General features: G+C 41.7%; 1 protein-coding gene across 1 annotated transcript in view; it reads left to right on the top strand.

Annotated features, from left to right (window-relative positions):
- Positions 1-9,597: 9,597 nt before the first annotated feature.
- LOC148010457 (uncharacterized) overlaps positions 9,598-21,377 on the top strand; it is a 29,076-nt gene continuing 17,296 nt past the window's right edge. The window contains exon 1 of the mRNA XM_087671544.1: positions 9,598-9,695. Within this exon, the coding sequence (XP_087527670.1) occupies positions 9,598-9,695 (98 nt within the window). The remainder of the gene's footprint in view (positions 9,696-21,377) is intronic.

The raw sequence follows: 21,377 nt of genomic DNA, 5'->3' as shown, positions 1-21,377 counted from the left end.
ATCCTATTGAAATATGTGCTACCTATGGATATTACGCGTAAGTATCCAAGTTTTTCCATGGCCTAAACACTCCTCTAAACCATCATCTTGAAGAAATGTGTCTGACAAACTTGCAAGATGCATTACTTTGAGCAAAGCAAATCATCCAAGAACTTAAACTAGGAAATTGTGACAATGATGATTATCTATCAAGATCAGGGCAAGAGATGCCATACGTGCAGGCAGATAGGGCACATCCGTAGGAGATGTCCCTACCATCAATGCTTCCCCTACAATGAGTTAGGGCACATACAAGCAGACTTTTCCCTGTCTGAAAGACATTGAATCCCCGAGGAAATGAAGCTACACAAGTGCAATCTATGGATATATAGAGGATTCAGATGAAGATGAAGACCTAGAGCCGACTACACCTTTTTAGGATAATTAGCCATCCTAGCAATTCTACTGACATGTAATACAACTTCTATTGGAAATAAATCCTACTCTTGTACATATAATTAATTGCAATAATATGAGTTGCACTACTTGAGTCATTCAAAGTAGTGCAGCGGACACATGGTGGGTCCTATCCCACATGCCTGAAGCCCCATTAATGCTTTTCTTTCCCAATCCTTCCGAGATGAGGACATCTCGAGTTCTCTAAGGATGAAAGGATGTAATGTTGCCATCCATGGGGCATAGAAACACTCCCCTTTACAATTAATCAAAAAAATTTCCCCCCTGTTGTCACCAACGGCAGGTGGTGAAATGGGGGGGGGGGGGGAGGGAAATGAAGATGGAGGCGATGATGGGGAAGGAAGTGTTGAGAATAGCAAATGATGTATGCCCATAGAGGCTGAATGTGTGCCCAAAAGAGGCTTGCCCATAAGTGGCTTTGTATGAGAGATATGACAAAGATGTATGCTCTAGAAGCTCTAAGAAGAGATGTCCAAAATCCCATATGCACAGTGAGGTACAATGGTACTATCCAAAAAGCTATAAAAGCATGTACTTGACACTCATTTCAATGCAATGGTACTTTCAGTTTGAGTCACTCAAGATTGTGTTTATGAATCCAAGCTAATCTATCTTGGAACCTAATTCACTTGAGTTACAGTTCCTTATTATGATAATTTATCGTGTGTTTGATTTGCATCCACCATAGCTAACTAGCTCTAGATCCGTCGAGAGATCAATCTAGAAGACGCCACCCAACACTCCCAAGGAATGAGACACTCCCAACCTAATTCACTTGAGTTACAATTCCTTATTCAAGATGATGGACATGTCTTAGCAGCCCATCGAGAGATCAATCTAGAAGACGCCACCCGACACTCCCAAGGAATGAGACGTGGTTTGCCAACTAGGGTCTCTCGAGTCTACCCCGCAATAGAACTTATCCGGTCGTTTCCACTAGGATTGACCTGAAGTTTGGGTTCCTAGCAGTCAATTCTTCCTAACAACTTTCTAGCGTCGATCTATAGCCGCTCCACTTTGTGTAGATACAACTGGATCCAAGCAGAATCATACAACACTTGGTTCAAAGAGAATGGGAAATGAGAGGGATGCATCACTCGACCTCTCTGCCCGTAGGGCATAGTTCCATTCCGATTCCCTAAAACGGTATGAATCAGGATTCTAACCAACATTGTCTAAGGTCATCATCTGTCCTTCCCTAACATTCCTTGTTAACATTTCCTTTTGAGGAAAGCTCCCAGCTAACCGAGACCACCCTTCCGTAGGATAGACCCATTGGTCACATCCACCATGCTTCCCTCGGGGTTGTTTTAGTTATCTAATTACCTACCATGTTATGTTTGACACATAAAAGCAACTTCCTTAATTAACCCATTAGTCACAGGTTCCTTTACGTAATTTAGGGCACTCACACGAAGACAAGCTAAAAAAAGATCAAGCACTTCCTTAACTTATCTTAAGATTAATGTTTGCCTCCTGCCCATACAGGAGAATTAAGTATTTCTTTCTGCCTCCGCAGAAAAATCATTCCATCTCCCTGCAATAAAACCCGAAGGTTTTATCCTCCCAAGATTCCGCCTTGTAACTAGTATCAAGGCCTCGAGATCCCATCTCGAGTCATGTGCATGTGCAAACGTTAATGATGGACCGCCTGGTTAGATGGGCCCACATGTCTACACTTAGCACGTCGTTGGTCATTCATATGCAGCTTGGACCATACTTGAAAGTATGTTTTCCGTAAATACAAAGGCATGAAAGATTCAACTCAAGCAAGAGTTGAATACATTGAAGAAAGGGAAGATGTCTATCAATGAGTATGCACTAAAGGTAAGGAGCATTGCAGATGCCTTGGCAGCGATTGATGCAATGCCCAATGATGATGATTTTCTGTCGTCTACCTTAGGTGGACTTAACAATGAAAAGGCTTGGAAGTCTTTTGTAACTTCCGTATATGTCAGAAAGCCATTTCCAGATTTCGATGAGTTGATCTCCCTTATGATCACTAAAGAGATCAACATGCAGAGTGAGATATCTGAAAGAAGTGGTGAACAGGTCCAAGCTTTCTACTCCAGTTTAGGAAGGGGACATGGCAGGTTCTCTTCAAAAGGCCGTCGTACAGGAAGTGGTAGTGACAACCAGCAAAACAGATTGAATCAGCAATTTGGCGATATGCAGGTTTCAGGAGGTCTTGGTAACTTTAGAGGCAAGGGGAGCTTTAGAGGAAGAGGTGGATGACAAAAAAAAGGTTCTAACAACTCTGGTATTGTGTGTCACTACTGTGGCAAAATAGGTCATATTACAGCCCAATGTTATGCTAAGAAAAATGATATTTGCAGTGGTAAGTTGCAGCAAGGAAACTATGCATCGTCTTCATGACAAAATGAAGACAAAAATGAACGTCTGTTTGTTATGCAGCATATGCCGAATGCTGTTACAGGAAAGGGAACACATGTTGATGTTTGGTATGTTGATTCAAGTGCATCCAATCATATGGCCAGCCATGGAGAATGGTTTGGAGAGATGTGGGATTTGCAAAATGTAGGTTATGTGCAGACGGGTAATGATTCATGCCAACCAATTTCACACATTGGAAAAGTTTCCTTGTTCTTGCATGATGGTAAGACAAAGAGTCTTTCAAATGTATTACATGTGCCATCTATTACAAAGAACTTGGTGTCAGTCGGTCAGATGGTAGAGCAAGGGCTGCAAGTCAGATTTAATGCAAAGGGCTGCTTTGTAGAAGACTTCAATGACAAGTGCAGGTTAGTTGCAAAGGGAAGTAGAGTTGGACGTATGTTTACTCTGGATGCTGGAATTCCTACTATGAATGCTGCTATGTATGCTAAAGGAAAAGGTGTTGTTGCAAATATTGAAATTTGGCACAAACGCATTGGACATGCAAATGTACAAAGGCTTAAATTAATGTAGTCCAAAGGGTTAGTTACAAGTTTGCCTACATTTAGAGTTGCAAAATTTTATAAGGTATGTGAAGCATGTCAGTCTGGTAAGCAGGCAAGACAACCCTTTTCACATGAGAGAGATGTAAGCAGAAATATCCTTGATGTTGTGCATATAGACATTTGGGGGCCTACACAAAATGTATCTCTTGGAGGCAGTTCATACTTTATCACATTCATTGATGATTGTTCTAGAAAGCTATGGGTATATTTTATGAAGGAAAAGAGTGAAGCGTTTGAGCACTTTAGAACTTTCAAGGCTACAGTTGAAAGAGAAACAGGCTTGAAAGTAAAGCGCTTGAGGTCAGATGGAGGGGGAGAGTACCTCTCGAATGAGTTCAGTGATTTTTTGAGGTCTCATGGGATAAAGAGACAGTTCACATGCAGGTATACCCCACATCAAAATGGGGTTGCAGAAAGGAAAAACAGGCATATTGCAAAAGTTGCACATGCCTTGATGGCTAAAAAGAATACGCCTAAGCATTTTTTGTCTAAGGATGTTCATATTGCTGTTTATATTATGAACAGAACTCCCATAACTGCAGTTCATGGGATGACTCTTGAAGAATGCTTTACTGGCAAGAAGCCTAATGTATCACACTTGAAGGTATTTGGCTGTGTTGCATATGTTCATGTGCCAGATGAGCTACGGAAGAAGCTTGATCCAAAGGCAGAAAAATGTGTCTTTATTGGATACTCTTTAGAGTAGAAAGGGTATTGCTATTATAACCCTATCACATGTAAGTTCAGAGTGAGCAAGGATGTCATCTTTGATGAAATGAGCAGTTGGTATGCATCTAGTGGTGATGCATTGGATGATGATGATGTTCATGATACTGATGAGCAGGCTGAAAAGCAAGAATCATGGACTCTTAGTGGACCAGAGACATCATCTGGTAGTCCTTGGTCTGGGAGACTAAGGAGTAGCTCTACATCTTCAGGTGCATCTAGTAGCACTCCAGGTAAAGACAAAGGAAAGAATAAAGTGTCAGATGGCATTGATGCAGTTCTTGATGGAGACTCCAGTGGCTTAGAGAGCTTGGATGATGAGCTTGGCATTCCTTCTATCAGGACACCAGGTGTACAGAGAGCTCATAGTAATGTAAAGGGTCCATTGAGTGATCCGGTGGTACGCAGATCTAGCAGGGTCAGATACCCTGTTAAAAGATTTGGTTTTGAAGGTTATGTAGCTCATCATTATGCTTATATGGTGAAACTAGTTGAGGATGTTGAGCCCACTTGTTTTAAGAATGCTGTTGGTCATACTCATTGGGATGCAGCAATGGATGAGGAGGTGACTGCATTAGAGGCCAATAAGACTTGGGATCTAGTATCATTGCCGAAGGGCAAGAAATCTATTGGATGTAAGTGGGTTTATAAGATTAAGCACAATGCAGATGGTTCTATTAGTAGGTACAAAGCTAGGCTAGTTGCAAAAGGCTATGCCCAGACATATGGCATAGATTATGAAGAAACCTTCAGTCCAGTTGCTAGGATGGCAACTATGAGATGTATGATTGCTTTGGCGGCAGCAGCCAAAGGTTGGAGGTTGTAGCAAATGGATGTGAAGAATGCCTTCTTGCATGGTGATTTGCAGGAAGAAGTGTACATGGATCAGCCAGCAGGTTATGAAGATTTAGAGCATGCCATGTATGTGTGCAGGCTGAAAAAGGCACTCTATGGGCTCAAGCAAACACCTAGAGCATGGTCTGACAAGATCAAAGAGAGTATCTTGTCAATATTGTCTTTTATGTTTCTGATGCTGATCACTCACTTTATGTGAGAAAGGGAGATGCAGGTTTGGTCATCGTAGTCATCTATGTGGATGACTTGATTATTACAAGTGATAATGATAGTGGGATTGCTGAAGTCAAGGACTTTTTGAAGAAGAAGTTTGAGATGAAGGATTTAGGTGAGCTAAGGTACTTCCTTGGCATTGAGGTGATTAGATGTGATGATAATATATGGCTGTCCCAAGGATAGTATGGCTTGGATATGTTGTGCAAGTATGGTATGACAGCATGCAAACCACTTTCAGTCCCATTGGAGTAGAATGTAAAGTTGAGTGCTGATGTTGGGGATGAGATAGAAGACCCTACTATGTTCAGGAGGATAGTGGGGAGTTTGATCTACATGACCATTACAAGGCCAGACTTGAGCTATGATGTTGGTCTTGTGAGTGAGTTTATGCAAGTACCTAGAAAGCCACATTTGGATGCAGTCAGACGCATATTGAGATATGTGAAGTCCACATTACATTATGGAATTTTCTATGAGGCAGGTCCAGATGTACAGGTGTTTGGATACACAGATGCAGATTAGGCTAGTAGTATGTCTGATAGGAGATCTACCAGCGGATACATGTTCTCTCTTGATAGTGCAGCAATTACTTGGAGCAGCAAAAAGCAATCTACAGTTGCTTTGTCGAGTACGGAGGCTGAGTATATAGGTGTTGTTGTTGCAGCATGTGAGGTAGTATGGCTGCAAAAGTTATTGGCTGATTTAGATGTGCAGGTGGAAGGTCCAGTTGTCATTTATTGTGACAACATGAGCAGTATACAGTTGGATAGGAACCCTGTGTTCCATGCCAGGACAAAACATATTGAGGTACACTACCACTTTGTGAGAGAGAAGGTACTAGCAGGTGAGATTGACTTAGCACACAGGATCAAATAGCTGACATATTCACAAAGGCATTGGGTATAGAGAAGCTTCAAAAGTTTCGAAGCTTACTTGGAGTTGCAGAGATGCAGTTGAGCTTGAGGGGGAGTGTTGAGATGACAAGCTCAACACATGCGGACATTAATGATGGACCGCCTGGTTAGATGGGTCCACACGTCTACACTTAGCACGTCGGTGGTCATTATGACTCTCACATGGCCACTGACTCATTACTTATTATATTCAAGTTGTTACACCTATTTACAGCTGGCATAGTTATAGCGCTAGTCGACTAATGTAGTCAGTTATGCATTGTTTGACTTAGTAGGCCACTTTCCTTTATGTTGTATCTTATCTATACTTTGTGTACATTGTAAAAAGTGTGGAAGAAGAAGAAGAAACCAGCAAGAAAACGTTTTGGCATCCATCTCTCTTCTTGTCTCTTGAGTGAGCTTCTCCTTGTGCATTCTATGTGTGTTCGGCACAGCATCTTGAGCAACTCCCCCCACCACGCGATTCTTGACATCACATAGAACACTTTTTTAGGACCCGGAGGCATTGGGATTTATGGCCAGAGCCCCCATTGGCACCCAAGCACCCTCCTACTCCAAGTAATTTCCACGAAGAGACCTCTCGCAGCGGGTTCAGTCCACATTCTGGGCGCGGATTCATAACCCCCTTGGTTAGGGTTTGGCAGCTCGCAGGAGGTAGCTAGCACCGTCCTTCCTTAATTATTCCTTTAGGGAATCAATCATAGCTGAAGCACCCATCTTACAAACAATTACTAAGGAAAACATCCCTTTTAATTTCCAATCAAGAAAATATCATTTTCTACATCTAGCAATCACTTGCTTTTTATAAACCACTTGTCCTTAGTAGGGATCTCCTCTTACCAAGGCAACCAGTCAATTCACTTAGAAATATCCTTCTCTAAACAGCCAAGCACAAGCCTTGATCAATGTTCCATTTAGAGTCAGCTTAGTAGCCTGGCTTAAGCCTGGAGGATATCCACTTCCAATAATCTAAGACAAGATCCTTAAAAACAACTCACAATCACGTGTGTTTAATCACTCGACTTCTTTTGCATCCCTCTTTCCCTTGGGTTTTTCTCTAGGCATCTAAGTTGTGAATCCTCGATTTTCTTGCACATCTTTTAAAATACTTGGTATTGTTTAAAGCGCATTAAATATACTACATGACTTGTCATACATTCTTTCTATCTTCTCTTAGTGCGATGCTATGCAAAAGTTTCTAATCAAACTTATCTCGCATGCACAAGGTCTATTTAGTATATTAGTACAACCTAAACAATATTTAACTCTCTTCATATCTGGCAATGAGTACTTGTTCCTAGAGTGCAGGGTCTCATGTGACTTGAGTATATAAAGTTTAAACTCAATTCACTTATCGCCTCTATGCTCTAACATAAGTAAAAGATAATCATATAATGCATAAAAATCTTTCCTTGTAAGCGATCCATGAAAGTCTAAGAACCTGTTAGTATTCTAAATGCAAATTTACCCTAATATTTCACGCGGTCTCCAAACATAAACATTGGCTATCATAGGATAAGACAACCTATTTGTGGTATGCAAGATCAAGACCTAACTTCTGCGTGGAATGCAAGATAGATGACAAGTCCTCTATGCTTCTGTGCAGTTGCATCCCATGAATGGAAACTAACATTTCATGTATTTATTTTAATCACAGAAGTAAACCATTAATTATAGTTAACAAATCATGCACTAAACTAAGTGGAAGTCTATCATTTTATGTGACATATTATAAAAATCGTATCATTTCATGTGGCAAAATGAAATCAATAGTTCTTCCCTAGGCCAAGGAGAACCTGGTTTTTTGAGATGGGGTCTAGAGTTGCGCTAATTCCCGCGTTGGCTATACTCGGTGCTCCATTATTGGCCGCAATTCCAACGGCTCCACAACTGCACCATGAATTCCATCTGTACTTGTCCCCTAAGCATCTAGGGTAGCTCCCTCGGTCTTCACTCCTTCTTTGCACTTGGGGGCCATGGTAAGTAGCTAGCCTAAAAACTCTCACTCTTCTTCCCTTCCCTTCCTTCTCTTCTCCTCCTCTTCTCTCTCTTCTCTCTCACTCTTCTTCTTCTTCTCCTCCTCTTCTCTCTCACTCTTCTTCTTCTTCTCCTCCTCTTCTCTCTCTTCTCTCTCACTCTTCTTCTTCTCCTCCTCCTCTCCTTCTCCTTCTCTCACTCTTCTTCCCTTCCCTTTCTCCTCTTCTCCTCCTCTTCTCACTCTTCTCTCTCTCCCTTCCTTTTCCCTTCTCTTCCTTCTCTTCTCCTCCTCTTCTCTCACTCTTCTTCCCTTCTCTTTCTTCTCTTCTCCTCCTCTTCTCTCACTCTTCTCTCTCACCCTCCTCTTCTCCTTCTCTTCTCACTCTTCTCTCACACCCTCCTTCTCTTCTTCTCTTCCCCCTAAATTCTCTTCTTTCTCCTCCTTTACGCGGATCATGTCGAGGGGGGGGGGGGGGGGGTTCATTGAAGTCGACAAAGAAGGGGGTACTGATGTCATGGGAGGCAGGGGGTGGCAGCTCTAATAACCCAATTGGGTGGGGGGATTTTGACGGGGGGGGGGGGGGGGGAAGAAAAATTATGATGCCAATGAGGGACTGCTACTGTCGTAGGTGCAAAGGAGAGGGGTTTCGACCGCACACATCATGAGGGGGGAGGAAGACTCTCGTGAATATCAAGGAGGAGCCGACAAACCTGCAGCGGAGGGGGAAATTTTATAGGTGGAGGGGGAGAGGTGGCACGGCGGTGCCACCCACCACCTGGGGGCTGCATGCCCCCCTCCCTTTACCACTTGGCTCTCTCTCTCTCTCTCCCCACCGTGCAGTCGGTAGGGGAGAGAGAGGGGGGGAAATTTAGGAAAAATTGAAAATTTCCTAGGAGGGGGGGTCGTACGGGAATATTACACGAAGGAAGTACATGATGATGAAGGAAAAGAAGGCGATCAACGAAGATGATGTCGATTAGTCGATTGCAGTGCCACCGCTATGCACCATAAGGAGAGGTGAAGTGTGGGGGAGATACCACCACTCCACCTTCTCCCCAGGCCTCTCTAATAAACCCCCAAACACCTATATAAAATCCCCCCATCGTCAGGAGAAGGAGGCTTGAAAGAGCTCGAAACACTATTTCCCCCCTTTGCTGCCAAGGAAGAGAGAGGGAAAGGAAGGGATAGGTGAGAAGAGAGAGAGAGAGAGAGAGAGAGAGAGAGAGGAAGAGGAGAGAGAGAGAGGGAGAGAAAGGGAGAGGTGAGTAGAGAGAAAGAGAGAGAGAGGGAGAAGAAGAGAAGAAGAAGAAGAAGAAGAAGAAGAGGAAGAGAGAGAGAGAAAGAGAGAGAGGGAGGAAGAGACTCTCTGAAGGAGCTCCTCCTCTTCCCCTCCCTTAGAGGGTGGCCACACATGTTTCCTCTTCCTTCTTCCCCAAGTTTCTTTTTTCGCAAGCTAGTTTCCATAATTGCATCCTAGCGAGGAAGATCGGGAATGGCCCCCAAGCAAAGAGTGTCAAGTGTGAGTGGAAATCCCACATCTCGCAACAAAGCCTCAGGCGAGGGCATCACTGCCAATCCAACTGCGGTACTGTGGGTGGTAAGTAATATATTTTCTAAGTAAAGGACTACTTGCTTTGATTTCCACACAAGGTGCATTAGGCTATATTATGCCATGCGAGAATAGGTTAATTGAGAGGATAAATTCCATCTCAAATATTTTAGGATGAAGTTTGTGAAGTACTTGTATCAAGGAAAGTTAATTGCCCTAGTTGCTATGTGGCAAATCCATGCATATCATAAGCGGCATATAATATCTCTAAAGTACTAAGCATCGATAAGTCCTTGATTATTCTTTACCTAGGACAATATTGTTAAGGCTCATAGATGCATGTAGATGGTACATGCATGGGAAAGATTATATAAAACATACATCGATGGTACAGAAATTGATCTTGCATTTAAGTCTTGCTAATATCATGAATGATTAGTTCATTGGGATCTTGAAGTTATACATAGCTAGTACAAACAACATTCATTAGGATTAAAACTACAATGCCTTGAGATCCGTCCGATAGCGACTATGTTCATCAAACCTATTCGAGGGTTGGGCTAGATGCAACAACAACTATAGGGCAAGAGAAGACCTCAAAGATTAGGAAACCCTAAGTCAAAGGAAAGACTGATGCTTTTGTACTTGTTGGGAAGAAAGCTGGGTTATCAATCAATGTAAGTGTTTAACAGAACTTATGTCTTGCACAGTGTTTGAGACCTTAACATATGCCTTAGTTGAAAGAAGGGTGTGTTAAGTAATATTTACGTAGAACCACTCCTGGTCCCAATGGGGAGATCAAATATGCGTCAAGAAGATTATCATGTCTATTCTTGCAATGTTTGGAAAAGGATACCATTGTTTTTGTGATTGATCGAATAATGTCCTAAATGCTTTGCATTAAACTGATTGTGGGATGTGATTTGGATGATTATTCTAAGTGTTTGTGTTTGATGGTAAATGCATTGTAGGGTCAGTAATGATAGGTTGCCATGGGGGAATAAAGTAATGTTTTTATAAAAGAGGATATTAGGCTAATTGCATCGATTGTTCTTGATTATTAATTGGATTAATTAAGGAAGGATATTAGTAAAAAGGCCAACCACGGAAATTGTGTTTTACTCCTAGGATGCTTGGGGTCAGGTGGAGCTCTGGACACCCCTTGCCTAGTTCGGAATAGAGGTGAAGACTTCCGTGAGCTCAACGTCTAGGGCATTGGAAGATCCTATTCTAGATACTGGATGGAAATTATGGTGCCATGTGATTTAGACCAGGTACTTTTGTTGGACAGAGGGGATACATAATTCTCCTATATGGGCAGGAGACAAAGACTAACTAGAAAATTAGTTAAGGAACTTGTTTGTCAAAAGGATTGCTTGCTTTGTATTTGTGTTTGTGCTCTAAATTACGCAAACGAACCATGTTACGTAAAAGGCTTAAGTAAGGATGTTGTTTTTAAATGTCACACATAAATGTGATAGGACCTAATTAGGAAACTAAAGCTATCAAGGGAAGTGGGTGGGCAAAACCCCGACGGGTCCCGTCCTACGCCAAGGTGGTCCCAAAGAATTGGAAGGCTTCTCACAAGGTTTTACCGTTGTTCGACCTTTAGGTATTTTTAGGTTAGAACCCGATTCATGCCATTTTAGGGGACTGGAATGGGGTTATGCCCTATGGGCAAGGAGGTTGAGCAGCACGTCCCTCTTGTTTCCCATTCTCTTTGAACCAAGTGTGATATAGATCTGCTTCAAATTGGGTGTCTTTACATAAAGTAGGATGTCCAAAACTGGACGCTAGAATGCTATCAGGAGACCTTGATCCCTAGGAACCTAGATTTCAAGTAGATCCTAGTGGATTCGAGGCCACGAACGTTCAGTTGCAAGGTGGACTCGAGAAAACCTAGGTGAAAAACCTTGAACATTCCAGGGAGTGCCGGGCAGTGATGATTAGATTTGTTTCTCGATAGACTGCTATAACGTGCTTGGATAGCCAATAGGCGGCGTATTGAGATGACAAGCTCAACACATGTGGACATTGATGATGGACCGCCAGGTTAGATGAGTCCACACATCTAACTTAGCACGTCGGTGGTCATTATGACTCTCACATGGCCACTGACTCATTACTTATTATATTCAGGTTGTTACACCTATTTACACTTGGCATAGTTATAGCGCCAGTCGACTAGTGTAGTCGGTTATGCATTGTTTGACTTAGTAGGCCACTTTCCTTTATGTTGCATCTTATCTATACTTTGTGTACATTGTAAAGAGTGTGGAAGAAGAAGAAGAAACCAGCAAGAAAACGTTTTGGCCTCCATCTCTCTTCTTGTCTCTTGAGTGAGCTTCTCCTTGTGCATACTATGTGTGTTCGGCACATCATCTTGAGCAACTCCCCCCACCACACGATTCTTGACATGGTATCAGAGCCGCACCACTGAGAGAGACTGATTTTGAAGGTTGAAGCAAAGGAGAAGAAGCAAGGTTCAAGCAAGCAAGCCACGGGTAAGAAGCTCTCCCATCCTTCCACTCTTTCTCTTGGATAGTGCCTGTGGAGACACTAGAAGCAGGGTAGAGCAAAAATTTCAGATTGCAGTGAGACTTGTGTGCGCGAAGAGTGCTGTACATTCTGCAAATAAGCCCTTTAGGGCTTGTTTTGCAGCTATTTTGGGCATTTGAGGCCGTCTCAGGGCCCGTTTTAGAGCCGCGAGGTTGCGGGCAACAGTTTCAGGGTACGCTAGGACTTCTACTGTATTGACCGAAAGTGGGTGCGCAGGTTACAAATTTCAGATCTGTAAGTTCAAAGGTGTTTACCAGTGAGTAAACACAAGGTTTATCTGCAAACAGGTTACAGATTGCATGTATTGTTGAGCAGACAGTGAAAAAGATTGTCTAGTGTATTGCTGTGCACTACAGGTCAAGGGTTGCAGAAGATTTGCTTGCTGTTGGTATTAATTTTGTGATAATGGCAGAGAACAGTGGAAGCCCCATCATTGAGAAGCTTGACAAGAACAACTACCCTTCATGGAAGTTCCGTGTCACGAACTTCCTTATTGAAAAAGGCCTCTACGAGTTTGTTTCAGGTGAAGAAAAGGAGCCGGAAATGAGTGATCCTCCAACGGCAGAAGAGACAAAGGCACGAAAAGAATGGAATGCAAAAGATAAGAAGGTCATGTATTGGTTGTCTGCAGTAATTGACAATAATATACTGGGACACATTAGAAATGCAGACAATTCATATGCAGCTTGGACCATACTTGAAAGTATATTTTTTGTAAATACAAAGACACGAAAGATTCAACTCAAGCAAGAGTTGAATACATTGAAGAAAGGGAAGATGTCTATCAATGAGTATGCACTGAAGGTAAGAAGCATTGCAGATACATTGGCAGCGATTGATGCAATGCCCGATGATGATGATTTGGTGTCATCTACCTTGGGTGGGCTTAACAATGAAAAGGCTTGGAAATCTTTTGTAACTTCCGTATATATGTCAGAAAGCCATTTCCAGATTTCGATGAGTTGGTCTCCCTTATGATCACTGAAGAGATCAACATGCAGAGTGAGACATCTGAAAAAAGTGGTGAACAGGTCCAAGCTTTCTACTCTAGTTCAGGAAGGGGACGTGGCAGGTTCTCTTCAAGAGGCCATGGTACAGGACATGGTAGTGACAACCAACAAAACAGATTGAATCAGCAATTTGGCGATATGCAGGTTTCAGGAGGTCGTGGTAACTTTAGAGGCTGGGGGAGCTTTAGAGGAAGAGGTGGATGGAAAAATAGAGGCTCTAACAATTCTGGTATTGTGTGTCACTACTGTAGCAAAAGAGGTCATATTGCAGGCCAATGTTATGCTAAGAAAGATGATATTCGTAGTGGTAAGTTGCAGCAAGGAAACTATACATCGTCTTCACGACAGAATGAAGACAAAAATGAACGTTTGTTTGTTATGCAGCATATGCTGAATGTTGTTACAGGCAAGGGAACACATGAAGATGTTTGGTATGTTGATTCAGGTGCATCCAATCATATGACCAGCCATGCAGAATGGTTTGGAGAGATGCAGGATTTGCAGAATGCAGGTTATGTGCAGACAGGTGATGACTCATGCCACCCAATTTCACACATTGGAAAAGTTTCCTTGTCCTTGCATGATGGTAAGACAAAGAGTCTTTCAAATTTATTACATGTTCCATCTATTACAAAGAACTTGGTGTCAGTCGGTCAAATGGTAGAGCAAGGGCTGCAAGTCAGATTTAATGCAAAGGGCTGCTTTGTAGAAGATTTCAATGACAAGTGCAGGTTGGTAGCAAAGGGAAGTACAATTGGACATATGTTTACTTTGGATGTTGGATTTCCTACTATGAATGCTGCTATGTATGCCAAAGGAAAATGTGTTGTTGTAGACATTGAAATTTGGCACAAACGCATTGGACATGCAAATGTACAAAGGCTGAAATTAATGCAGTCCAAAGGGTTGGTTACAGGTTTGCCTATATTTAAAGTTGCAGAATTTCATAAGGTATGCGAAGCATGTCAGTTTGGTAAGCAGGCGAGACAACCCTTTTCACATGAGAGAGATGTAAGCAGAAATATCCTTGATGTTGTGCATACAGACATTTGGGGGCCTACACAAAATGTATCTCTTAGAGGCAGTTCATACTTTGTCACATTCATTGATGATTGTTCTAGAAAGCTGTGGGTATATTTTATGAAGGAAAAGAGTGAAGATTTTGAGCACTTTAGAACTTTCAAGGCTGCAGTTGAAAGAGAAATATGCTTGAAAGTAAAGTGCTTGAGGTCAGATGGAGGGGGAGAGTACCTCTCAAATGAGTTCAGTGATTTTCTGAGGTCTCATGGGATAAAGAGACAGTTCACATGCAGGTATACCCCATAGCAAAATGGGGTTGCAGAAAGAAAAAACAGACATATTGCAGAAGTTTCACGTGCCTTGATGGCTGAAAAGAATATGCCTAAGCATTTTTTGTCTGAGGCTGTTCATACTGCTGTTTATATTATGAACAGAACTCCCACAGCCGCAGTTCATGGTATGACCCCCGAAGAATGTTTTACAGGTAAGAAGCCTGATGTTTCACACTTGAAAGTGTTTGGCTTCATTGCATATGTTCATGTGCCAGATGAGTTGCGGAAGAAACTGGATCCAAAGGCTGAAAAATGTGTCTTTATTGGATACTCTTTAGAGCAGAAAGGGTATCGCTGTTAAAACCCTGTCACATGTAAGTTCAAAGTGAGCAAGGATGTCATCTTTGATAAAATGAGCAGTTGGTATGCATCTATTGGTGATGCATTGGATGATTATGATAATCATGACACTCATGTGTAGGCTGAAAAGCAAGAATCACGAACTCTTAGTGGACCAAAGACATCATCTGGTAGTCCTTGGTCTGGGAGACTAAGGAGTAGCTCTACATCTTCAGGTGCATCTAGTAGCACTACAAGTAAAGACAAAGGAAAGAGTAAAGTTTCAGAAGGCATTGATGCAGTTATTGATGGAGACTCCAGTGGCTTAGAGAGCTTGGATGATGAGCTTGGCATTCCTTCAGTGAGGACTCCAGGTGTGCAGAGAGCACGCATTAATGCAAAGACTCCATTGAGTGATCCAGTGGTACGCAGGTCTAGCAAGGTGAGATACCCTGTTAAAAGATTTGGTTTTGAAGGTTATGCAGCTCACCATTATGCTTATATGGTGAAACTAGTTGAGGATGTTGAGCCTACATGTTTTGAGGAGGCTATTGGTCATGCTCATTGGGATGCAGCAATGGATGAGGAGATGGATGCATTAGAGGCCAATAAGACTTGGGATCTAGTATCATTGCCAAAGGGAAAGAAAGCTATTGGATGTAAGTGGGTTTATAAGATTAAGCACAATGTAGATGGTTCTATTAGCAAGTACAAAGCTAGGCTGGTTGCAAAAGGCTATGCCCAGACATATGGCATAGATTATGATGAAACCTTCAGTCTAGTTACTAGGATGACAACTATCAGATGTGTGATTGCTTTGGCCGTAGCCAAAGGTTGGAGGTTGCAGAAAATGGATGTGAAGAATTCCTTCTTGCATGGTGATTTGCATGAAGAAGTGTATATGGATCAGCCAGCAGGTTATGAAGATTTAGAGCATCCCATGTATGTGTGCAGGTTGAAGAAGGCGCTCTATGGGCTCAAGCAAGCACCTAGAGCATGGTCTGACAAGATCAGAGAGTATCTTGTCAATATTGGCTTTTATGTTTCTGATGCTGATCACTCACTTTATGTGAGAAAGGGAGATGCAGGTTTGGTCATCATAGTCATCTATGTGGATGACTTGATTATTACAGGTGATAGTGATAGTGGGATTGCTGAAGTCAAGGGATGTTTGAAGATGAAGTTTTAGATGAAGGATTTAGATGAGCTAAGGTACTTCCTTGGCATTGAGGTGATCAGATGTGATGATGGTATATGGCTGTCCCAAAGACAGTATGGCTTGGATATGTTGTCCAAGTATGGTATGACAGCATGGAAACCACTTTCAGTTCCTTTGGAGCAGAATGTAAAGTTGAGTGCTAATGTTGGGGATGAGATAGAAGACCCTACTATGTTCAGGAGGATAGTGGGAAGTTTGATCTACATGACCATTACAAGGCCAAACTTGAGCTATGTTGTTGGTCTTGTGAGTCAATTTATGCAAGTACCTAGAAAGCCACACTTGGATGCAGTCAGATGCATATTGAGATATGTGAAGTCCACATTACATTATGGACTTTTCTATGAGGCAGGTACAGATGTACAGGTGTTTGGATACACAAATGCAGATTGGGCTGGTAGTATGTCTGATAGAAGATCTACCAGTGGATACATGTTCTCTCTTGGTAGTACAGTAGTTGCTTGGAGCAGCAAAAAGCAATCTATAGTTGCTTTGTCAAGTACAGAGGCTGAGTATAGAGGTGCTACTGTTGCAGCCTGTGAGGTAGTATGGGTGCAAAAGTTATTGGCTGATTTGGATGTACAGGTGGAAGGTCCAGTTGTCATTTATTGTGACAACATGAGCAGTATACAGTTTGGCTAGGAACCATGTGTTCCATACCAGGACAAAACATATTGAGGTACACTACCACTTTGTGAGAGAGAAGGTACTAGCAGGTGAGATTGACTTGGTGTATGTCAGCACACAGGATCAGATAGCTGATATCTTCACGAAGGCATTGGGTACAAAGAAGCTTCAAAAGTTTCGAAGCTTACTTGGAGTTGCAGAGATGCAGTTGAGCTTGATGGGGAGTGTTGAGATGACAAGCTCAACACATGTGGACATTGATGATGGACCGCCAGGTTAGATGGGTCCACATGTCTACATGTAGCACATCGGTGGTCATTATGACTCTCACATGGCCACTGACTCATTACTTATTATATTCAGGTTGTTACACCTATTTACAGCTGGCATAGTTATAGCGCCAGTCGACTAGTGTAGTCGGTTATGCATTGTTTGACTTAGTAGGCCACTTTCCTTTATGTTGTATCTTATCTATACTTTGTGTACATTGTAAAGAGTGTGGAAGAAGAAGAAGAAACCAGCAAGAAAACGTTTTGGCCTCCATCTCTCTTCTTGTCTCTTGAGTGAGCTTCTCCTTGTGCATTCTATGTGTGTTCGGCGCATCATCTTGAGCAACTCCCCCCACCACGCGATTCTTGACACGGCGGACACGTTACAAGAGCCCTTCTCGTAGTGAGATTTCATCAAGTGATGAATCAAGAGAGGAGTCCACTACTACAAAGGATATTTATCATGTAACTCTAAATGAGCCTATTGAACCTCAAGATAGAATTTGAGATGCAGATGTGATAGAGATAAACCTTGGTACATTGAATGATTTGGGATTGATCAAATTAGGGTCTATACTCAACATGGAAGAAAGGAAGAACTATGTGTCCTTAATCCAGGAATTTGATAACATATTTGCTTAGAGTTATGATGAATTGTGAGGTATGTCCCCTAGTTTAGCTATGCATACTATCCCCTTGAAAGAAGAAAGTCGAGCAATCAGTGAGATTCATGCCTTTTGAGTTAAGGGACATGTGATTCAAAGAGTTACGAAAATTGCGTAAGGCTGGCATGATATTTTCAACACACTGAGTGATACTAACCGATGCTTTATCAGGAAGGAAAAAAAATCAAATATAACTTTGTGTTGATTTTAGAGAGCTCAACAAACAAATAGTTAAGGACTATTATCTATTGCTATTCAAATCCTAGATTAGCTAGTAGGTAGGGATATATCCTCCTTTATAAATTGTTTCATCGAAATGGACACCATAGAGAAGGACAAGCTAAGTACGACATTCTTAATCTTGTTTGGAACCTTTGAGTATCATATCATAGCCTTTGGATTATGTAATGCACCTGGTTCTTGGCAATGTACGGGGATGACAAAACCTTTGGTGACATTTCCCTAGAAAGACTAAAAGTTTTCATTGATGATCTAGGGGAAACTACCACTAAGGAAAGGTAGTTGATAATTTTGCAAAAATGTTTTGAGTGTTGCAGGAAGTTTTGCATTGCTCTAAATCCAAGGAAGTGTGTCTTTGGAGTGCCATATGGATTATTGTTGGGCCATGTAATTAGTTTGGTTGGAATTGTGATTGATCTAGAAAAGTCAATGTCACTATCAGACCATTTAGAAACCCCAAGGAAGTGCATAGTTTCCTATCATCAAATGGATATTACCGACAATTCAGTGATGCACTTGCTAAAAGGATGTTGCTATTGATAAATTTATTATCCTTCAATTGTTCATTTGTTTGGAGTGACATGTGCAAAGTATCCTTTGAGATGTGAAGTAGAAATTGGCCAAAGCATCAATCTTGAAAGTACCTAAAAGAGGTGAGATATTCTATGTCTTTTTGGAAGTGTGTTGCTTAGGTCAAATATGGGAGGAGAAATGGTATTACTTGATTATGTTCATTAGTCTCACAAATTGGGTTTGTCCAAAATCAATTATACATACATGGAAAACTTGTGCCTAGGATGATCTTTGCTACAAATAAATTTAGGCACTATATAGCAAATCGATCACCTAGTAAGCCACAGAGTTTGCAAGACATTGTGGAGTAAACACTATTTTATACAAGCTAAACAAGTTATAGAAAATCGATCACCTAGTAAAGTGATTAATCACTTTGCAAGAATTTGATTATGAGATTAAGAGTAAGCCACAGATTTTGCAAGGCATTGTGGAGTATCTTGTAGACTTCAATGAGTTGAAGGAGGTATTGGCTGAAGTTAGCAACCTTGAGGGTCTGCTTTAAAAAGACACAACTTCCATTCCATCCTAGTATGATGCTGTCAAAGATGTGGGATCTAGAGCATGGCAAAGGCAGAAGCTATGGAGAATGGAAGATAAAGACATAACTCATGTTGACATGACAATGTAGACAGCTGTTACACAAGTGAATTAGGTTTCAAGATTGATATCTTGTGTATGGACAACAATGACACAGACACTTGACTAAAAGAGACAAGTACTATTGCATTATCATCTATGAAAGTGATAGTTCAAGTACATCATTATATAGAGTTCTTTGATAGCACTTAACATCCACTGTGCATATGGGATTTGTCTCTCTTCCTAGAATGAACTGCATCTTCTTAGCCTAGCTGTCCTATACAAAGGGACTAAAGTAGGTGTGATTGCAAATATCTCAAAACCCCTCCTCAATCACAACCAAAAGTACAAAGTGTATAGAGGCTTTAGTGAAAGCAACACCTGCAAAGTGTGGGCACACCATAAACATGGCAAAACACCAGAGACTATCACAGAAAAGGCTAAGTGTGGGTACCACAAACATGATGGACATTCAGAGGTTGTAGCAATGGCCTTACAAAGTGTACAGAGGCTGTAGTACAAGGATAACTGAGGAGTTTTACAAGTTTATGTTTGAAACATTAGGGCTAGGAAATAAAAAACTAAAAAAGTCTATCTGAATAGAAGGACTGATGAGGTTTGTCCTTCTCCTGGTGGTCTTCTTCTTCTTCTTCTTCTTCCTTTGCTCCATTTTCTTCTTCTTCTTTGACTGCAACCAGATAGGCCTTTTGGGACCTCTTTCTTGCGTAGCAGAACTTCTCGGTGTGTCCGGTCCTTTTGCAAAAGTCACAAAATAGCTGATCCTTCTTGCCTTTGTACCTGTTGCCAACATATAATGCATGCTCATCTCTAGGTGTACTTGGTTCTTCCTTAGTTTTTAGCTTATTTTCCTCTTCTAACAGTGATGCCTGGATATCAACAAGTTTAGGGTTTGGCATGTTGATTAAAGTTGTTGATACATTATTATATTCAGGAGGCAAACTCTTAAGTAGAACACCGATGCAAACATCTTCTTCCATTTTAATGTTGATTCTAGCAAGTTGGGTTAGAAATCCTTCCATGTAATTTAGATGTGTGGCAAGTGATGTGCTAGACTTCATTTCAAGCCTGAAAAAATCAATCAAGAGACCATACTTTGATGATTTAGACTGTGCACCGAACAAGGTGTCAAGTCTCTTCCATGTATCATGTGAGATCTCACAGTTATCCACATGGTAGATATAGCTATCGTCTAACTCCAGTTTGATAATGGCCTGGGCCTTATCATCCTTCTTTTGCCAAGTTACAACAAGATCTGCATCACGTGGCTTCTTTTATCTTCCAGTGGTAATGGCCCAGAGGCTCTTCTTCATCAGGATGAGTTTGATGCGGGTCTGCCAGGTGTGAAACCCAACTCCTTTGAAATGAGCAGTTGGAGAGTCTTTGCCCATGTTAGACTTATGGAAACAGTAGCAAATCAACTTCAGAATTTTGAGATTTATCAGTGGAAGAGCAGATTACAATGTGCAAGAGACACAAGTAATGACAATGTGAAAACACACTATGCGGAGACTATGTTTGTGTTGATGTTGAGCTTGAATCTTCTTTGTTCGGGGTCGTCGATCCTTCGTCAATCTTTCCAGGTTCTTCCCCTCCTTGATTTGATGCTGGGAAAATAGATCAGAGTGGTAGTGTGTTGCTCCAGGTGGCAGGAGAGAGAAAATAATGAGATTTTTTAGCTTGAGTGGAAAATTGGCTATGGTGGATTTTAGGATTTCATGACAGGGGCTTGGTTTTTTGCTGATTGCAGGAGCTATGGTTGATCATTTTCGAAACTTTTTTTTATGGAAATGTAGCTCTTTTCAAGGCCTATCAAAGCCCTATGATCCTCATCCAGATCACGGCCTATAGCGATGGCAGCAGTAGCTCGAACATCAACAGGCGCAGTTCAGCCAGATTCTCGCAATTTCATGAACGCTAGAGTAGAGGGTGATCAATGTCATGGATGCTGGTGCTGGGATGAAGTGCCCTAATGTAAGGAATTATTCCTTAGAAGGAAGCAAGAGGAGATATACTCTGTGTTGGGAGATCCAAGGACTCCAATCAAGGTATATCCTGCAGGTCACAAATTTAGGCTATGGCAGTGACTGACAATTTGAGCAATGGTGAGCTATGGAGTGGCCAATGTCAAGCTCTTAAGTGATACAAAGAAGCCTTGGGATTCAAGAAACAAATGCTTAGAAGAGAGAAGGTTCAGATATGACCTATGGAGAGACCAGGAGCTTCAAGTTGACAGGGTGCTACTGGCTATGGCTGCCAAGAAAGATCAAGTAGAGATGGAGGTGAGAAATGGAACCATGAGCTGAACTTGAGCTGACTTGAGGTTAAGA

The sequence above is a fragment of the Lygodium microphyllum genome, chromosome 29 (assembly GCF_053477565.2).
Source record: "Lygodium microphyllum isolate KBCC chromosome 29, Lygodium_microphyllum_v1.1.10, whole genome shotgun sequence".
In the NCBI taxonomy this organism is placed as follows: domain Eukaryota; kingdom Viridiplantae; phylum Streptophyta; class Polypodiopsida; order Schizaeales; family Lygodiaceae; genus Lygodium; species Lygodium microphyllum.
The sequence above is the reverse complement of the archived record's forward strand: the minus strand, read 5'-3'. Positions and strand labels throughout refer to the sequence as shown.